Consider the following 20986-nt stretch of genomic DNA (forward strand, 5'->3'; position numbering starts at 1 on the left):
TGGAATTTCATACTAGTGAAATGTTGGAGAATAAAAACTGGATGCAAAAATATACTGTTCCAAAATAAGATGAACGTTTGACTAATGCATTGTTTGCAGTCATTCACTAGATGTGGCATCCCATGATATAGAGTGAGTGGAGTGGTGTTCAGCGCCTAGGTGGTTGGGGGCAACACAAGTGGGATGACAGTTGGGGCGGAATGTTGTATACAGCCAGTATACTGCAAGTGAGCACTCATTCCCTATCATGCAAATACTACAACTCAGGAATTTCCTGAAGATATAACGCACCAATTAGTGGGTGGACATATGTGCACCGATTCAGTGTTCTCAATGCACCTACATTTGTTGCTCAACTCCCAACACCTCTGCAGCCCAGGAGTCCTCACCATGGCAGTCACTCCAACAAAAGCTTCTAAAACCTACAGAAGCTCTCAGTAAATGTTCCCATAAAACATCTGTTCCAGACATTTGACCCATGCTCCTTTGATGTGGATGGTCCAAAATAGTATGGAGTTCACTTCTACCGCCAAGTTCCCAGCACACCTATCCTGCCATGACCTTCCTCAATTGGTTATGGCAGGATGGCTAATGCTCCAGATAACTTGCTTCCACACCTGCTAATTAATGCCCCTTAAACATGTATCACACAAACTCAGCAAGCATCTCCTCCCGCCACCTGCCAGCACCTGGTCAAACTTCTTCTGCTTCTTCTCCAGGTTGGATACAATCTGACGCTGGTGGTCCAAGTCAACAGCCAGATCATCAAGTTCCTGCTGAAGCCGTGTCTTAGTCTTCTCCAGCTTGTCATATGCGGCAGCTTTCTCCTCAAAACGCTGGTTGATGCTCTCCAGGTCCTTCTGCAGTTTCTTCTTAGACTCTTCCACAGTCTCTAAAGAGCCTAGACCTTCATCCATCCTCCTTTTCATGTCTGCCATCTGAGGAGGAAGAATTGAAGTTAAGTGCAAAGCAGGAAAGGGCACATAAGATATCAAGCCATGACGAAAGGAGACCAGTAAGTAAGAAGGATGTAACAAGGACACAAGAGAGATTATAGTGTTGAGGGGCAAAGCAAACAGGTGAAGTTACGAGGGTAACAGGGGCAGGCTGGACATTAAAGATAGGAGTTCCAGTGAGGTTATGAGGGGGGATTAGAGGAAAAGATGGAGGGGAAAGAAGAGAGACCAAGCAGAAAGGGACAAATTGCAAATGAGCGTGATTGAGAAAAACTGAAATGTGACCCAAAGGAAAGCCGGGGCAAAACTACTTCTAGAACTTCAGAGGAATAGCATTAATAACGAAAAACTGCAATATGTTGCTAGTCGATTAAACCTACCTGAGACTGCAACACAGTGATCTGCTTTGCACAGTTCCTCTTGGCCTCCTCCTCTTCCTCCAGCTGTTCACGCAAGTTGTGAGTCTCTTCATCCATCTGCTTTACCTTGGTGCTTAGGGCCAGCTTCTGTCGTGTCTCTTCCTGAAGGAGCTCCTACTTGAGCACAAATGCGAGAGATCAGAGACACGGGCAAATTCAGCATCAACATCACAGCTTTACAACCCAATTGTACAACATTGTGCCCATTACACTCAACACTCCATTCTTACGACCCTTGGCCAGATCACTGTGTAAGGGTGCTGTAAAGAATCTCATTTTCCTTTTAGGGTCCCCTTGCTCCCCTCCCCCCTTCCCATTTTTAGATCACTGAACAATTTTGTTGGCCAGAGTGACCTCTGCTGCAGCCCTAGAGTCAATGAGGCAGTGGCTTTATGCTGGATAAATCTGCTCAAATGAATATACAACGCTGGCAATTGAACAGGCTTCCACTCTCCAAGAGCCCCTTGCAGTTGTCTGTAGATTTTGAGAAGGCTTTTGATAATGTGCGATGGGATAGCCTGTGGGAGATTATGGGATTTCGAGATCACTATTGGTGGGTCCAGTTGCTTTAAACAGGGCGACCACTAGAAACTTCCCACTGGGTTGTGGTACCAGACAAGGTTATCCCCCCCCCCCCCAACCTGTTCACCTTGGCCATTGAGCCGCTTGAGTCTAGACTTGGACCTAATCAGACTTGGATAGGAGTCTGGTTGCTGGCAGGGTGGGAAGTCAGGGTATCAATGTATGCCGACTACCTTTATTTTATTTATTTAAATTATATAGTGCGTAGACAAGCCCAAAAGGCACAAGAGCGCTTGGACAGGACATGCATAACAAAAAGGGACAGGAGAGAATAAATGGGCGAGTTGGATTGAGTTTCGATGGAGCATCCAGCTATGTTCAACTGTCAGTATCTGTGGCAGAGTTTCCGCATTTGGGGGACTGTGCCCACAACCATCATTTCAGTTTTAGAGTAGTTGAGTGCCAGTCTGTTCACCTGCATCCTGGTTTGTATCCCCGATAGATACAATTTAGGTCAGTAGTCTCAGTGAAATGGTCCCCTGATAGTGGCACAAGGCATGGTGTATCAGCGTAGTTGGCCTAAATGTTCTCCGCTGCATCCAGTTGAAACAGTGGGAGCATCAAAATATTAAATAGCGTAGGTGATATACAAGAACCGTGTGGCATGCTGCAGGAGACCCAGAGTTCTTCTGCCAATGAGTCTTGAAAAAAAACTCTTGCAGTGCGGTTGAATGGAAATGATTGCACCCATTTAGTTGCAGCAGCGGAGAAATGAGTCGTGCTACATAGTCTGTCGGCAAGGATGGAATGATCCACAAGATCAAATGCTGCAGACAGATCTAGTAGCACCAGCAAGGCTGAATTCCCCCCGTCGAAGAGATTAAACATTTTAATCTTTAGGCCGAGAAGACTCAACTCTGTACTATAACCTTGTCGAAAGCCTGATTGCTTTGGCCCCAGAATCTTAGGTTTAAGGAGGAACTCAATCTGTAGCTGTGCCACTTTGCCCAGAATCTTCAGTAAATATGGCACATTCGTAATAGGCCGGCAATTACCCATTACATTCTCGTCAAGAGTATTTTTTTTAATGAGTGAAATCCAGGTGTTACGGAGAATTCTCGGAAATGTGCCAATTCCTCTCTACCTTAGAGACCCCAGGCTCTTTTGATGGACTTTAGGACTTTTAATTTTTAAGCTGGAGAGAGAGTGGGACCTTTCCCCCACTCTCACGTATTTTTCTGTGATTTATTCTCCGTTTCTTTTGACTGTGGAGTCTGAAACTCCATAGGCATCATCTTTGCATCGTGACACACAGCACCCTCAGTGCATTGACACAGGGAAGTCTTAGATTTCCCAAAGGTTTAAATACCTTCTCTTGGTGAAACTACTGTTCCCAAGAGTAGTGAAGCAAAATTGACTTTACTTACATTTTGTAACTTTCAGGACCCAACAACACACACACACACACACACACACACACACACACACACACACACACACACACGATGCTGGAGGGGTTACTTAGTATCCTCTTTGTCTAGTTCCTCATGTGGCAGTGGTTTACTTTTTACTTCCATTGTGTGTTTTTAACATGGGCTGCTTTCGCAGCTTCAGTAAGGCACCCATGGGAGCCCATTTTGTAGCCGTGCGGAACAGCTAATAGGACCGCGGCAAGTAGACCCAGGAGATCCTATTCAGGGCTGAAGACCGCCTCTGGCGCCCGAGTGTCTGGGGTGGGCAGGAAGTGAGGAGGTGCCCGAAACTCCAATTAGTCTCCTAGGAGACCCAAATGCACTCTGGCGCGATTGGTTGGCTGACTGTCCGGCAAGGACAGCCACCCTGCTGGGAGAGTGGCAGCTAGGCTGGAATGAAAGGGAGAAAACCGTTTAAAAGGCGAGTCTCTTGGAATGGAAAGCAGAGTCGACCACTGGAACGAAAGAACCGAAGACGAGCTGGAAGAGGACGGCTGCTGCAACTCCTGGAGCGTTGGTTTGCCCTGCTGCAGTTCCGAATTGCCAAGTTCACCTCATCAGAGAAGCCCCTTCAAGGTCAACTTCTTCCTTCGAGTTAGTGGGACCAATCAACTCGTAAGCCACCTGGATACCATTCTCTGATCTGGTTAGGATTAACCAGGGGGACCGACACCAGCTTGTGTGCTTGACGGCAGCTACTCGAAAATCTTCCATTTTGGCAGCTTGTTTGACCAGTCCCTGTGCAGGAGTCCCCCAAATGACCCCCCCCCTTGTCGCCCTACGACTGAGGCTCAGGAACAGCAAGATCTGCAGGAACTGCCAGGAACCAACGTCTTTAGCTGCATCAGGTACTGTGCCAACCCGATAGAGAACTTACTTCTCGCAGTGAAAGTTTGTGAAACTTTCCCAACATGCAGGCCTAATCAGCTTGTGACCCAACATATGATTTTTTTTCTCGTAAAAACTACTTCTGAGAACTTCGGCAAAGACTTTACAATTTACTACAAGAACTGTTCCTTCCTATCCAAGACACTAGCCCATTGACTTTGGCCTAGGCCTATTGAACTGAATCGAGTCCTCTAGCAAACTAAAACTATTTACACTGCCTAAGAAAGTATTTGTGATCTATAGGATATTAAGTTGCCTCCTTCTAGTGATTTTTTTCTAAATGACCGTGTAATAAATTAATAAGTGTTTCGCCAAGAAACCTTGCGTGCAAGTGTCTACTTGAACCACTGATTTTAAGAGCACTGTGTAACATCCTTGTACTGCTCACATTCCCTGTTGAGATAAGCCTGGCTGCTCAGCTCGCTAACAAAAACTGTAGTACAGACTTATACCAAAGGTTGGTTTTGCTCACACCTGTAGTCCAAATTGTGTGTAGTGGTCCCAGAGGGTACTGCATGCAATTCTGCCTATCTGTCGCTAGGCAAATGTGTGGTAACGTGCGGAGCAATCATGGACAGCCTTTGGACACCAGGATAGGACCGCACCTGCCAGTTTGAATGTACTATTGGTGTGCTTGGAGGCCACTTTTCAGATAGTCTGAGCCAAGCCCGCTTTGGAGAGGAGCATCTAATTGTAACCCGGAACTTGTCATAGCAGCAATTCTCAGTCCCAGCAAAGCCTTGCTCCTTTGCCGATCTCCAGGTGGCCTGCATGAGTGCTTTGACCGCTGGATGTGTGGGAACAAACAAACAGTCCCCAACCTCTGCTGGAGGATCCTCAGCTTGGAAGTGTTTGGAAAGTTCCCGGGACCATCATGAGGGCTGACCCTCTTCCTCATGGACTGGGTGAAACAAAGTCTCCATCTGCAGTTGCAGCTACCCAGTATTAAGAGGGGCCTTGCAGGACCAGCCACTTTGATTGCGCACCAATTGTAGACACCCACCATTTGTTTGCAATGGACATCGCCACTATCATCACATTGTCGTCGGGGCCATTTTGGGATAGTCGAAAACTTAGAGATCCTTTCTTTATCATTCTCGGCTGGTCCAGATGTGCAGTGCAAGGAACAGTCTCCCAGAGCATGGAATCGCCAACTAGCCAGACTAAAAGCCAGATGCCGAAAGTGACATCTGCACCAGCAAACCAGAGAACTTCTATAAAGCTAACAAGAGCACACAGCCCAAGACATTTCAGGGGCTGTCATAGTGGTCCCTGGCTGAACTGGAGTAATGTAAACTACCCTGTTACTCCCCCAACCTCCATAGGGTTTAATGAGCATAGAGCCCTTACCCCAACCTCTGCCTTGCCTGACAGGAGTTCTGATCAAGGATCCCCATCCCCCAAACCTCTCTCAAGGTAGTGAGACTGGGAGAGAGTCTGTTGTGAACATTTCTTTATGGATCCTGCTACTTTGAAACCCTTACAAACTGCCTGTTCGCTTTGCAAACTCTTGTTCACAATCAGGACTCCTAGGCTTCTAAAAAAAAAAAAATAATAATAAAAAAAAAATAAAGGAATTGCCTAGGGACGTGTCATTCCAACACCACTAGGCCCCCTTTGCTCCAACTAGGGAATTACTTTTTCAGTAGCCTCTTATTTTTATAGGGCTGTGTATAGGGCCTCTGGTTCTCTAACCAGGTTCTAATTGATCTTGTTCTTTATTCACTTGCTACGCTAAGGTTGCTCATATTGTGTTTACTTTTTTTAAATAAGTGTTTGTGCTCTCTAGCCAGAGAAGCTCAAAAGTAAATGTGTACATAAAAGTGAAAGTTGTACTGCAATACTTACAGGTGGTTGTCAATTGCTAAGAGTTTCTCGAAGGCCTAAATAATTGTACTATACATTCTGCCTAATCTTTGTTATTCAAGGTGCTCCATATGTGCTCAACTGAAGCCTCCACCACCCTGCAAAGTCGAACCCTTACTGCTCGGTTATACTACCCATACTGTTAGGCTAGACAGTGTCTCTGTGTTCACCAGAATAGGGCGCCTCAGAATCTGTCCAAAATATTAACACCCCCAATTTTGGTTTTACCATTAGAAATGTGTAACGAGAGACACCATGGAGCAGTCATGTCCAGCTCACCTGGGTGTCTTGTAGCTGTGACTCCAATGTTGAAAAGTCTTTGGCCATCTTGATTGACTTGGTGTCAGACTGGCTCAGGATCCCAGTGAGATTCTCCAGCTCCACCTAGTCACAGAATTATGTTTGAGTGATGAGACTGAATAAAAGATTAACCAAAAGGATGCCCCTGTATACAGATAAGTTTCAAGTTATAGATACAAATTCCCACCACAGCAGCGGCTCCCAGGCAGTTCATTTTTTCACCATTAACAGTAGCCAGTCACAGGTCCCTCCTACAACTCTAACACATCCACCTCCTCTCCCATCCACCTACACATCCACCTCCTCTCCCATCCACCTACAGTGCAAAACTTCAGTACATCTACCGTTCCTTTATACCTACCCACAATCCCACTTACTGCAAAAATGACCTCATACCTGCATCCTGTTCGCCTTCTCTGAAAGCTCGGTGCGGATCCTCTCGCCATCTGAGAACTTGACCTGCAACTCCTGCAGCTGAGTCTCCACCTTCTTCCTCTTATGCTCGGAGTCACCTCTGCCCTGCAAAATTGCCTTGACCTCGGTGGCTAGCTCATTGCGCTCCGCTTCGAGGGCCTGCTTGGCCTTTTCCAGATTTCCTTTCAGCTTTGGGTTGGTAAAGGAATAGAGGAAAGAAATCACCTCACTGGCAATCATTCATTACCTCTACCTACTTAGAGCAAGGAGGAAACAGCACAAACATCTGGCAGGGCAATACACCAATTAAGTATTCAAGCATGTGGGGTGAGCATAAGGGTGCCTAATGGCCACCATTTCTTGACCCTAGGGTGCTAAAGCCGTTTCTGGCACAGAGACGGGTACAATGTCATCCCAAGACCAGAAGGAGCTCACAGTAAGAGCTACCACAGTAAAATGGCATTGGAGGAAGAATACACAAAATTGTGTTGGGGAGGAAACTGGACCGGCCGGCGTAAATATACATTGAAGGAAACATAGGGAGCAAAGCAGAGTTGAGCAAGAAGTATGCTGGTAACCCAGGGAGCTGGCTGTAGGTTAAAACGGGGGTCATTGGAATGGAGAACAGCAGTAGGCACCATAGACAAACAGGCTGATATAATCCTGCAATGTGAGAAAATCTAGGAACTCTACTAATTTGAAATGAGAAATTCTGTGCTTGTCTGAAGATCTGAAAAAGCTGCAGTCTGACGCATTTACTATTATGGACCACTCTTTAAAATCCAAATTCCTTCTGCCTCATAAAAAAGGTCAAACTACTATGTTGCTCAAGGAAGGCAAGCCAATCATCCTTACAAATGGATGTCATAATGCATTAACTCCCATTGCATGAAGCACACCACGCAATACACACTAGCAAGCCTTGCTTACCCGCTTGGTTTGCTCTAGCTGTTCAGATAGCTCCTCTACCGCCTGCGAGTGTTTCTGACGTATCTCTTGGATTTGGGCTTCATGTGTCTTTGCCTCGTCATCTAAAGTTTTCTTGAGCTGGGTCACTTCATGCTCCCGTTTCGACCTAAAATGACAGAATAAGAAGGCTGTAGCCATAAGGAGGATATCCCCACACTTACAAATATCCCAAAGCATGTTGGAGAAGTAGCTGCATGAGAATGCAGAGGTAAACCCACCTGAGCTCCTGCTGAGCCGCTGTAGTGTCAAGGGTGTCCTCCAGCTCAGTTTTCAAGGCCTCAAGCTCCTCTCCCAAGTCCCGCTTCTGCTTTTCAGCTTTGTTGCGGGCAGCACGCTCAGAATCCAGATCCTCCTGCAGCTCACTGATCTGTGCCTCCAGCTCCCTAATCTTTTTGATTGCCATGTTCTTTTGACCAGATTCCTCTTCCACCCTATCAAGGTAGAAACCAAAGTTAACAAAACTTCAAAAGATGAATAGATCCCTGCCATTGTTGCAGAGGTGTAGACCCTCCGCATCAAAGGAAGACCCTAGTTGTGCTTGGTATCACCATAGGATGTTATAAGGTGCAATACCACAGGAGATTACCTGGTGACTTTAGTCACTGGTTCCTGCACTATACATCTCAACACAGCAATCACTCACCGGGCAAGGGCCACCTGCAACTCTTCCTCCTTCTTTGCAAGTTGCATCTTCAGCTCTGCAATTTGTGCCTGCAGCTCAGCTATTTGGTCATGGAGGTCGGTGGAATCTCCTTCCATCTTGCGCCGTGTTTTCTCCAACTCTTGACGCTGCTTCTCCTCTCGACGCAGACGCTCTGTAGAGGGTATAAGGTCATAGTTAAGTTAAAGTAGTAAGTTTCACCTTAACAATCTAAACATGTAAAAATCCTTAGAAAAAAATCCTAGAAAGGGAACAAGTTACTTACCTGTAACTATTGTTCTCCAGCATGGGTCTGGCATGGATTCACATGCTCAGGAATATTCCCAGTCAGGCTGGGAATCCTCGGTAAAAGAAAAACAGTTTAACTTTCGTTTATAAACTGTCTTTCTCCTATAAACCAATCACTGAGCTCTGGGTCATACTGCCCCAGCCAATGACTGCCGTCTCCTTAAGCCCCTCTGGCAGGCATCTTCAGATTGTATAAGCCTGTAAAGTGGCAGTATGACCAAGAAAAGCCACAGAGGGGACAGCGGGAGGGTTCAAATGTGAATCCATGCCAGACCCACGCTGGGGAACAACTGTTACAGGTAAGTAACTTGTTCCTTTCTCCAGCATGGAGTCTGGGATGGATTCACAAGCTCATGAAAATACATAGCAGTACAATATTACACAACCACGGGACGTGGCAAGGCTCAAAGCCATTACTCTTACCTCTGGATATGGCCCACGTTCAAGCGAACTGGTTGCGTAGCACTGCCTGGCCGATCCTGGACTCTGGAATCCCTATCGACGCAGTAGACTCTCGTGAAGGTGCGCGTCAACCTGCAGATGTCCAGCAGGGGGAAGACGAGACAGGAACACCGTTGTTGCAGAGATCTATCTGGTGGAATGGGCTCTTGGACGTCCAGGAAGCGGTCGGTTTGCCAACCGGTGACAGTGCGTGATAAAGCCGGAGAGCCACCTGGAGGTGGAAGCATTGGACAAGGCCTTCCCATGGTTCACAGGACCAAAATTCACAAATAGTAGAGACGTCTTCTGGAAAAGTCCTTGTGCGTGCCACATTGTTAGGCAAGATTGTATGCAGTACCCTTTGGGTGCACTACAATACTTACCTGTAACTGTTGTTCTCCTGCATGGGTCTGGCATGGATTCACATGCTCACGAATATTCCCCGTCAGGCTGGGAATCCTCAGTAAAGAAAAAAAAATCAGTATCGGTTTCGTTTCTGATCTGTCTTTCTTAGTAGTAAGCAATCACTGGTCTCTGGGTCATACTGCCCCCCCAGCCAATGACTGCCCTCTCCCCAAACCCCGCCCCTGGCAGCCATCCTCAGATTTGGTAGCACGTAAAGTGGCAGTATGACCAAGTGAAGAGCCGCAGAGGGGCAGGAGGGAGGGTTCGCATGTGAATCCATGCCAGACCCATGCTGGAGAACAACAGTTACAGGCAAGTAACTTGTTCCTTCTCCAGCATGGGGATTGGTATGCTCACGAATATAGCAGTACACACATGCACAACCACGGGAGGTGGCAAGGCTCAACATTAAGCATTTCAACAACTCAACATTAAGCATCTCTTACCTCCTCGCCAGGCTCCCCTTCAAGCGAACAGGTTGCGCAGCACTGCCTGGCCGCCTCTGGACTCCTCCCTGGAATCCGGGTCGACGCAGTAGAATCTCGTGAGGGTGTGCGTCGACCTCCACGTAGTAGCCCTGCAGATGTCCAGCAGGGGCACACCAGACAAGAACGCCGTGGTAGCAGCGATCACTCTGGTCGAGTGGGCTCTTGGACGGCCGGGCAACGGTTGGTTTGCCAACCGGTGATGGTGCATGATGCAGCCGGAGAACCATCTGGAAATGGAAGCCTTTGAGAGAGCCTTCTCTTGATTTACAGGTCCAAAATTCACAAACAGCTGTGAAGTGTTTCGAAAACTCTTCGTGCGGGCAACGTAGAACTTCAGCGCTCCAGCAACATCCAGCGAGTGCAAAGTCCTCTTGGCCGGTGACGAAGGCTACAGGAAGAAAACTGGCAACACGAAGGGCTCATTGAGACGGCACCTTGGGCATGAAGGAGGGGTGCGTCCGAAGCACCACTCTCATTTCATGAAAAGTCAAGTATGGAGGCTTGCAGGATAGGGCCTGGATCTCTCCCACCAGTCGTGCAGAGGTGATGGCCACAAGAAATGCTTTCTTCCACGACAGGAGCTTCAATGGTGCCGAATGCAGAGGCTCAAATGGTGCCCCCATGAGCCTGGTCAGCATCATGTTGAGCTCCCACGCTGGGGCCGGAGCCTTCACCGGCGGGAACCCTTTCATAAATTCCTTCACCTGGCGATGAGACCACATGGATGGACGTCCTGTAGTTCTGGTGCATCGGGAAATCGCTGCCAGGTGTATCTTGATGGAAGCATGTGCCAGTCCCGCCTTTCCCAGCGACAGGTAGGGTAGCACTTGAGGGGCTGTAATCTGTAGAGGGTTAATCTTCTGTGCACGGCACCAGACAGAGAACCTCTTCCACTTGTGTCCGTAGCACTTGAGAGTTGAGGACGCCCTGGCCTTTGCAAGGACCTCTTTGCAGTCCACCAGGATATCGCACCCTCTAAACTCTAGTGCTGCAGGAGCCAGGCCTGCAAGTTCAGCGACCCCGGGTTGTGATGAAGGATGCAGCTTCCTTCTCTGGAGAGAAGATCTGCGTCCGTTGACAGTTTCATCGGTGGGGACGCTGACAAGTCCAGAAGGTCCGGGAACCAGATCTGTCTCAGCCACGCCGGTGCGACGAGGATCATCCTGCACCGGGACCTCTTGAGTGGATTGATGAGTCAGAGCAGCAACAGCAACGCAGGGAACGCATACAGGAACAGGCCGTCCCATGGGAACGAGAAAGCATTGCCCATGATCCTCAGCTGGGGAAACCTGCTGGCGAACCTCTGGCACTGGAGTTGGCCGTCGCAAACAGGTCGATCTGGGGTTTGCCCCATCGCTGGAAGAGTCCATCCACTTGATCCTGGGGTAGCTCCCACTCGTGGCACGAGCGCAACTCCCTGCTGAGTGAGTCGGCGATGGTGTTTTTTATTCCTGCCAGGTGGAAGGGTACCAGAAACATCTCCGGGGCGACGGCGCAGTGCCACAGATCCTGGGCCTCCTTGGATAGGGCTGGGGATCTGGTTCCTCCCAGCTCCCGGATGTAGAACATCGTGGTGGTGGTGTTGTCGGTGAAGATACTCACCACCTTGCCCTTGCGGGACGGGAGGAACGACCCGAGGGCCCAGAACACTGCACGTAACTCCAGTATGTTGATGTGGAGCGGCCTCTCCTCTGGGAGCCAAAGGCCTCTCGCGTGAAGATCGCCGGTGTGTGCTCCCCACCCCTCCAGGGAGGCATCCGTCGTCACCGTCACTTGGTGTACTGGGGTTCGAAAGTCTGTGCAGCCCGCGAGATGCGCGCGGGTGCCCCACCACCGAATTACTTGGCGGAAGCCCTCGTCGAGCGAGATCTTGTCCTCAAAACTGCCCGCCGCTTGCATCCAACGGGCATCGAGGAATTCCTGTAGAGGACGCATCTGAAGCCTGCACAGGCGCACCAGATGCACAAGTACATCATCCCGAGAAGGGACTTGATGGCCCTCAACCTGGCCACGTCTGTGGCCAGCAGACACTGCACCTTGCCCAGGATGGCCTTCGTCCTTTCCTCCGACAGCGAGGCCAGTCGTGCTACTATATCGAGCTTGGCTCCCAGAAATAGTGCGACTTGCGACGGAACCAGGTGGGATTTGGGGATGATGGAGAATCCCAGGTCCGTGAGCAGCGGGACGGTCTTTGCTCTGCGTTCGACGGCGAGTTTCCTTGTTCCTGCTCGGATGAGCCAATCGTCCAGACAGGGGTAGAAGTGGATCCCCACCAGGCGCAGCCGCGCCACCACCGCAGCTAGGCACTTGGTGAATACCCTGGGCGCCGACTTCATCCGAATGGGAGGGCCTTGAATTGGTAGTGCCGCCCTTGGACTACGAACCTAAGAAACTTTCGGTGTCTTTTTAGGACGGGGATGTGAAGGTACACATCCTCCAAATCCAACGACGATAGGAAGTCTCCTTCCTCCAGCTGGCTCAGCACGTGCTGTAGGGTGACCATCCGGAACTTCTGTGCCTTGATGTATTTGTTTAGCCGACGCAGGTCCAGGATGGGACGCCACCCTCCCGTCTTCTGACGAGGAAGTATCTCGAGTATACTCTGGAGCCCCGGAGCCTGTTTGGGATGAGCTCGATGGCTCCCTTCCTGAGCATCCCCCTTACGTCCCTCAACTGCTGTTGGAGGTGATTTTCCTTCCTGGCCACGGGAGGAATTGGGGGGGGGGGGGCAGAAATTCCAGAGTGTGCCCGTGGGCCAGGGCATCCAGCACCCAACGGTCGGTGGATATGGACTCCCACACGCTGACGAACTGTCATCCGTCCTCCCACCGGGGTGCTTCAGTGGGGGCCCGACGCAACGGCCGGTTCAGTCTTGCTTGGCAGCGGCCTTGCCGCCTTGGCCTCAATGGCGACGACAGCGAGATCCCCCTGACTTGCCTCATCCCCTGTAGGCTTCTTACACGAGGAACGGGCCGCCAGATGGTATGTCGAGGAGCCGCCCCCAAACCCTTTGGAGGCACCTTGCTTGCCTCCGGAGTTCCGAAAGGGCGGCCGTCGTTGCTGCAGAACTCCCAAGGCCCGAGCAGTCTCTGTGTCGGCCTTGATGGCCTGAAGGGACTCATCCACTGTCTTCCCAAACACTGTTCCCGTCGAAGGGCATGTCCAAAACTTTGACTTGTACGCCTTGGAGGAAATCCACTGCCTTGAGCCACCCCCGCCGTCGAAGGCAAACGCTGTTGCCCAACTGGCGGAAACCGGTGTCGGCAATGTCCGTGGCCACCGTTATGGCGTGGTCCAACACCACCTCACCCTCCTGTAGGATCGCCAGGGCCTCTGCCCTCTTGTCGTCCGGGAGGAAGTCCAACAGGGGGGGGGGGGTGATCTTGTCCCATGGCATCTAGTTTCTTTCCCTCGCCGTCCGGCAGGGAAGTTGAGGCTGATGACCCCCCCCCCCTCCAGCCGCTTTCTTCTTGGCCGCTGCCGAGAAGAACAAATCCGGGGTCGGTTGTGCTCTAAGGCACAACGGGGTGTCATCGGGGACCCGGTACTTCTTCTCGTAGAGGTCCCTCTTGGCAGGCGTTGTGGACGGGTTCTTCAGGAGAGCAAGTCCCTCGTCCCAGATGTCATCCAGCAACGGCACCCAAGGACAGACTTCCTCTTGGCCTCGCGCCGTTGGTAGAGGAAGCCTTCCTTCGTTTCTTCGGGGTAGAGCTGGAAAAGCTCGGACGCCCTGGCAATCATGGCGTGGAAGGAGCCAATTTCGTCAGGCGGGGATGCCAGAGGAATCGGCGACGGGAGGTCAGTCCCGTCGTCACCCCCATCGTCATCCATCCCCGTCGTGGCCGTATCTGTTCCCGTGTCATCCCTCGGGACCGGGGAAGGAGACAAAGGCTGAGAGGGCCGCGAGGGCTGAAAGGGTGGGGCTGGATGAATCCTCTTGTTTGGAGGGCTCCCCGATGGACCCGGTTCAGTTGGGTCGTCCGTCGGGGTAGGGGCAATCTCCTCCTTATCTCCGTGCATAAGGCTTTGATTGCCATCAAAATGGCCGCCGAGTTGTCCTGTGGCTCGGGCTGCGACAGTTGCTCCTCTTCCACAGGAGCCTCGTCGTCGCCACCCTCGCTCTAGTCGTCCCCCTCATCGGGATACCTCCCGTGGGACCGGGCCTCTTCCAAATTCTTGTCGAGTCCCTCTTCGACTTTGACCAGCTCCTCCTCGGATGCTGTGTCCGTAACGGCCACTGCCCCCCCCCTTTTCTTTTCCACGGGGGTCTTCTCGATGGGCTTAAAAGAGGAGGCCGGGAAACTCTGGGCCCCGAGGTCGCCTCCACTGGGGTAGCCTCCACAGGCTTCGCCAGGGCCGCAGCGACTCCCTCAATAGAGGCCTTGGCCGGTTGAATCATGGCCTTCACCACTTTGGGCGCGCTTGAGGCCTTCACCTTAGGGGGAGGGCCACCGCCTCGCTCCCCTTCGGCCGGTTCCTTCAAGATCGACCGGGGCCTCTCCAGAAGCTTAGCCGGGTTCTCGGATTTTCTCTTCCCCAAGCCAAAGCGTTGGCTCGTGGGTGATGGTGCCGGTGAAGGTGCGCCCTGCCTGGCAGCCGAGGAGCCCGAACATTTGGCGCTCCCGGTGCACGCGGACTAGCAGTGCTTTGCCTTCTGTTGGGCCCCCGTCGCCAGGGTGCCTTCACAGGACTTTGAAGACCGCTCAGACTTCTCACCTGCTGGGCTCTTGCCTTCCAGCCAGTTGGCGAGACGGGTCCGACGATCCCTCATAGTCCGATCCGACATGTTCATGCAAAACGCAGTGTCCTTCTCCACGTGTGTTTTGTCCTCGTGAAGACAGTAGAGGCACCTCGAGTGCTCGTCCTCGAACACATTCTGTAATCCGCATCCAGGACAGTTCCTGAACAGCTTGGATCCGGGTGTCGAGCTTCCTTTTTCCTGGGCCATGTCCGCGGGGTAGGCCTCAAACTTCTGGAATCCTCCAAGAAGCGCAACTCGACGAAAACTTCACCCTTGAGGGGCGTAGAAAATTCCGAAACGGGTCCCCGTTGATCGGAAGTAGAAACGGTGGAGCTTGAGGCTCGATTGACTGAAAAAATGAGATTAAACTCTTTGAAAAAAATCGCAAAACGCAGTAAAAACTCTAGATCTAGCACGAGGACTCCCAACATAAAGAAACGTGAGGGGAAAAAAAAATAAATAATAAAAAAAAAAAATCGGAGGATGGCTGTCAGGGCGGGGTTTAGGGAGAGGGTAGTCATTGGCTGGGGGCAGTATGACCAAGAGACCAGTGATTGGTTACTACTAGGAAAGAGATCAGCAACGAAACTGATACTGATTTTTTTCTTTACTGAGGATTCCCAGCCTGATGACAGGGAATATACATGAGCATGTGAATCCATGCCAGACCCCATGCTGGAGAACCTTGACCTCCTGCCAATAGGGACCCAACCTTTGGTATAAGTCAGAACTACACAGGTTGGTAGTGTGGCTAGTGTGGTCGAACAGCAAGGCTGAACACAAGAGGGGTCAATGTGAGCAGTAAGGCTGTGATAGTTTCAAAATGCAGTTAACCAAATAGGTTTTGTGATAAAACAATTATTAATTTATTTTACAGTCAGTTATGTAAGCCTTCTTCAGAAAGGGAGCAAAACATTTAACACTTAAATATACTTCAAACCACACTTAGTTTCTCTAAATCTGGGGATGGCACACAGACACTTCCTACACCCTCAGGTGAAAAATAGCTAGGCCATGGTGGGCATTGATTTATCACTGGTACATTTAGAGTAATACGGATTTTGTGCAAGAGACAGAATAGAGGAATAAAACAAAGATTAACAAATAATTCATAAACAGGCAAGTACTTTTAAACACCTTCTAAAGCAGAGTAAATTAACCATTTCCAGGGGGAAGGCCAAAGCACAAATTCAGAAGTAAAGAGGAGTCTCTCAGGGAGCCAGGGCAGTCAATGTTAATTGCACAATGTCAAGGGGAGCTGAAGATCTTTTGGAGGTAGGTAAAAATATGCACAATGTTTCTAGAAATGTTTGTAGAAAAATAGAACACTTGAAGGGCAACAAGCTGGGAGGCTGGTGAGGGCCACAGCTTTAGCAACTCTGCAAGGTAACCAAGACAGGTCTCAAATGAGAGCAAGTAAGGCTAAAAACAAGAGGCAAGTTCTTAAGACTTTACAGTACCTCTGGTTAGAAGAAATGGTTCCAGCTGGCTTCTGTTCCTGTAAAGCTCTGCAGATCCGGTTCCTGAGCCTCAGTCGTGGGGACAAGATGGAGGATGTCTGGGGACTCCTGCTCTGCAATGGAAAGGTCAGCAGCCGCAATGGGCAAACTTCGATTCAGCGGTCCTTCTGTTTTTCAGCTCTGTGTCTGACAGCAAATAGCAACACTGCAGTTCTCGGATACCACTCTGGACTTTCCTTGCATCTGGGGTCCAGCACTCTGTTGAGGTGGCTCAGGCTTGTTCAGTCCTTCTCCAGGGACGTCTGGAGGATCTTCTGGCGCTCGGGTCAGACTTAAAAACGCTACACACAATCTGGTGTTCACCTCCCTGGCACTTTGGTTCCAGCAGCAGTGGAAGTACAAGTACAACCAAATATAACCAACTCCGAGAGGATGTCCAGACGGGCTTACTTTGGAGTTGATTGGTCCCACAACCTCAAGGGGAGAAGTCGTCCTTGCAGGGCTTCTCTAGTCGAGGCAAAATTCAGAGCTCCAGCAAAACAGCAGGGCTTCACCAGGCAAACCAACGGTCCACGAGTTGCGGCAGGCGTCTCTTCCAGGTTCTTCTTCGGATTCCTTCATCCAGTGGTAGACTGCCTTACAAGCCAAAAATCCTTGCCTTTTGTGCAGGTTTCTCCCTTTACCTATTAATTCCAGCCTAGCTGCCCGTCACACAGCAGGGTGGCTGTCCTTGCCGGACAGCCTGCCGGCCAATCACCTTTGGGGGCATTCCTGTAACCAAGGGGATTAAGCACAGGGAGTTTCGGGCACCTCCCACACTTCCTGCGCCTGCCAGACATAATGGAGGCAGAGGCGGACTTCACCAGTGAATCCCTGTTAGGCAAAGTTTGTATGCAGTACCCTCTGGGACCACTACACAACTGACTACAGGTATAGGAACCCAACCTTAGGTATAAGCTTGTACTACACAGTTTTGGTAGCGTGTTGAGCAGCCAGGCTTATTTCAAGAGGGGTCAATGTGAGCTGTAGTGGAGTTAGAGATTTACAGTTACAGGTATTCAAATAAACTCTTACACAAGGTTTCTAGCATAAACAATTATTAATTTATTAGTCAGTTAGAATAAGCCTTCTTCAGAAGGGAGCAATACACTAGTAACACAAATACCCTTCAATACTGTACACTTAGTTTCTAAATCAGTAAAGACCATTTTGGGATGGCCCACAGACAAAACCTACACCCCACAGGTGACTTCAATAACTAGGATGCTGGGGACATTAATATATTACTGTTATTTAGAATATTTTTAGAAAAGTTGGTAAAAGGCAAAAATTATTAGAACAAGAGACCACAAATATTCTTAAGCAGGCAAATAATTTTGGATCCTCCAAGAAGAGTCATACAATTCAATAGGCTAAGCCAAAGTCAATGGGCAAAAGTCTTGTATAGGATGAAGCACTTCGGTTAAGTAAATGGAAAAGTCTTTGCACAAGTTCTTAGGAGTCTGATGAAAAGAAGAATCAAATGTAGGGCCACAAGCTGATTAGGCCTGCGAGTTGTAGAAGTTGCATGCACTCTACAGTAAGAGGCAAGTTCTCTTAAGACTTTTACAGTACCTTCGAAATTAAGATAAAGGTGCAGCTGCTGACCTCTGTTCCTGTGCAGCTCTCGCTGTTCCTGGACCTCAGTTGTGGGGACAAGAGGGTGGAAATCGGGGGACTCCTACAATGAACTGGGACGGTCAAAGTTTGCAACCGGCAAACTTCACTTTCAGTGGCTGTTCAATGTTTCAGCTCCTCGTGTCTACCGCAAATAGCAACACTGCGGTTCCTGGCTGTCGAGATGAGACTTTCCTTGCTTCTGGCGCCCTGCACTCTGTTGAGGGGGCTCAGGCTTGGTCAGTCCTGCTTCTTGGGAGTCCAGAGGATCTTCCAAAAGCTCTCGGCCAGCTTAAAAGCAACCCACACAATCTGGTGTTCCTCTCCCTGGCTATTCGGTTTCCAGCAGCAACTCTGGAAATTAAACCAGCTTTGAGAGGATGTCCAGGTGGCTTACTTTGGAGTTGATAGGTCCCACCAACTCCAAGAGAGAAGTCGTCCTTGCAGGAGCTTCTCGGTTGATACGAATTTGGAGTTTCAGCACAGCAGCAGGGCTTCAACGGGCAAACCAATGGTCCAGGAGTTGCGGCAGGCGTCTCTTCCAAGTTCTTCACTGGAACGAAGGACCCGAAGGTCGACTGCCTTCCAAGCCAAAAGCTTCGCCTTTTATGCAGCTTGCTCCCATTCATTCCAGCCGAGCTGTCAGTCACCCAGCAGGGTGGCTGCCCTTTCCGTACAGTCAGCTGGCCAATCACTACAGAGTGCATTTGGGTCTCTTAGGAGACTAAGCACAAGGAGTTTCGGGCACCTCCCTCACTTCCTGCTCCCGCCAGACACCCTGGAGCCAGAGGCGGGTTTCACTTGTGAAGCCCAAAGACAAAACCAACAAAGGGACCAAAACTGGTTTGGCGCACAGAGTAAATCTCAAAGACCTTTCCAGCAAGAAATGGCAAAAAAAGAAGACCAGGCCATTTTGACAGAAATGGCACCCATTGGTGCTTTACCGTGGCTGCGAAGGACGCCCGCGGTAAAATCCCATAATGGTAGTAAAACGTAAACCACGGCCACCAGCCATTCAGTGAGGAAAGGGTAACAAATGTTACATGAGAAGCTAGACAAAGGAGATACACTAGGTAACGCCTCCCACACCCTATTGTGAGATAGTGTGTGCTGTGTCTAGAAAGTTACAAATGTAAGTAGTCAATTTCACTTTACTGCTCTGGGAAACAGTTTCTCCCAGAGAAGGTACTCAAACCTTTGGGGGAAATCGGGAAGACTTCCATGTGTCACTGCACTGAAGGCGCTGTGTGACAATGTAAAAGATAATGCCTATGGAGTTTCAGACTCCACAACTAAAAAAAATAAATAAAAACTGAACAAAATCACATTAAAATACATGAATGGGGAAAAAAGGGTCTCACTCTCTCCAGGTAAATAAATCAAGTCCTCAAAATCCAGCAAAGTAGCTGGGGTCTATAAGGTAGAGGGAATTGGCACATTTCTGAGAATTCTCCCCAATACATCCACAAACACTTTCTTCCAACCAAACATACAGTGGGGGAAAAGGTAGTGCTCATCTTATTCCAGAAAGTCGCTCCAGAGCATTGGAGTGCATGTAGAGGTGTCCAGGGCAACCCCCGCCTACCTCTGACCCCAAGCCGTTGCTTGTGCTCCCATAGCGAGTCCTGGAACAGGGTCTCCGATGTTGGTTAAACCTTCTTGCCTTTTTATCCTAGGGACTTTAAAGTATTCTCAGGAACTTTTAACTTCTGCTGCTTATAAAAACGAAGCCACTCCGAACTGCCTTTTAGCTAGGGTTGCATTTTGGACTTTTGCTATGCAAAGAAACTGCATCAATAATGTATCCTAGTAGAACACTAAACAACTATTTTCCTTCCTAAAAATCACTCTTGAATGTCTTTTGCCAACTTAATCCAATTACTGTGTAACTTTGTGGGTGCACGTTACCGATAAAACGGTAGACATGTAAAACTCATGTAACAATTGCAAGCTTTCAGCAACTATCCACTAAGACGTGGCCTTTTGCAAGTAGGGATGTCACGGTATTAGTTTTATGACGGTACAATAACCTTCTTGCCAAATGACAGTATATCATGGTTATCGCGGTATAGCAGGTGGAGTTAACTAATCTTAACAAATATTTTCTAAAAGGTCATAAATTGTCAGATTTATCATCACAAACAAAACCAGGCACCCAGGGCCAGAATTGGGCTTTTCAACATACTTTCCACTGAAATGCCACCCCTTGCTTCCACCAAACACAAACACGTGTGGAGAGGAGAGGCGGAGGGGAGCCCTGCTGCGACTGGCAAAGCAAACTGAATAGCTTTTCTTAGTGGTCATTTTGGCTTTTAGCCCCCCCACTGGCTACTGGTGAAGATGAACATGTTGCTATCTTGATGACCTATATGCCACAGATCAATGGAGTCCGATGGTAGTATACGCTTGTGCGCATACACACACACGCTCTCTTTACATTACAGCCTTCAGTTTACTTGCGGGCCAAAAGGTGGTCAGTAATCACGGACATGTTACACTTTAGCATGGCAGCAGAGAATACCCACAGAGATGAGTACATTTCGCACTGTGACATATTATATGTAAATTCAATGATGGAACCAGGGAAATCCCCCATTGTCATATGTTTAGAAAACATTATCCATTATAAATATATAAACCCCAAACCGCCAACCCAAAGTAAACACTTTTCCTTCTTGGCACTGTATTTATTCTTCCTATTGCTAACATATTGATTTTGTGTCAGGCACGTGTGGTTTATGGAATGGCATTAAAAACTGCTCCAACTGAAACTACTTGGCAGACGGCACATCCAACAGTGCAAGACCAAGACTGCGCAGCACTTGCTTAGTGCAGCCTTTCCAAATCAGATTGAAAAGCACACTTAACGGTATGAACAGTATACCGGTATAAACAATGTGGCGGTTATTATTGTTCAATTAAGTGGTTCACGGTATCTTTAACGGTATACCGTAATACCGTTACATCCCTATTTGCAAGTATCTAAAAGTATGCCCATGTGTTTTGGTTTATTGTGCTAAGTATTCAATAGTGACTTGTG

The 20986-nt window shown here is 49.2% G+C and overlaps 1 protein-coding gene across 2 annotated transcripts in view; it reads right to left on the minus strand.

Moving 5' to 3' along the window:
- MYH9 (myosin heavy chain 9) overlaps positions 1-20986 on the minus strand; it is a 500061-nt gene that overhangs the window by 105292 nt on the left and 373783 nt on the right. For both annotated transcript variants that reach the window (XM_069654373.1, XM_069654374.1), the window contains exons 25-31: positions 8450-8621; positions 8025-8237; positions 7768-7912; positions 6820-7026; positions 6403-6507; positions 1337-1489; positions 690-938 (exon numbers count right to left, since the gene is read on the minus strand). In XM_069654373.1, coding sequence (XP_069510474.1) covers positions 690-938; positions 1337-1489; positions 6403-6507; positions 6820-7026; positions 7768-7912; positions 8025-8237; positions 8450-8621 — 1244 coding nt within the window. The remainder of the gene's footprint in view (positions 1-689; positions 939-1336; positions 1490-6402; positions 6508-6819; positions 7027-7767; positions 7913-8024; positions 8238-8449; positions 8622-20986) is intronic.

This window comes from Ambystoma mexicanum, chromosome 3q (genome assembly GCF_040938575.1).
Source record: "Ambystoma mexicanum isolate Mex_15411 chromosome 3q, UKY_AmexF1_1, whole genome shotgun sequence".
NCBI classification, from domain to species: Eukaryota; Metazoa; Chordata; class Amphibia; order Caudata; family Ambystomatidae; genus Ambystoma; species Ambystoma mexicanum.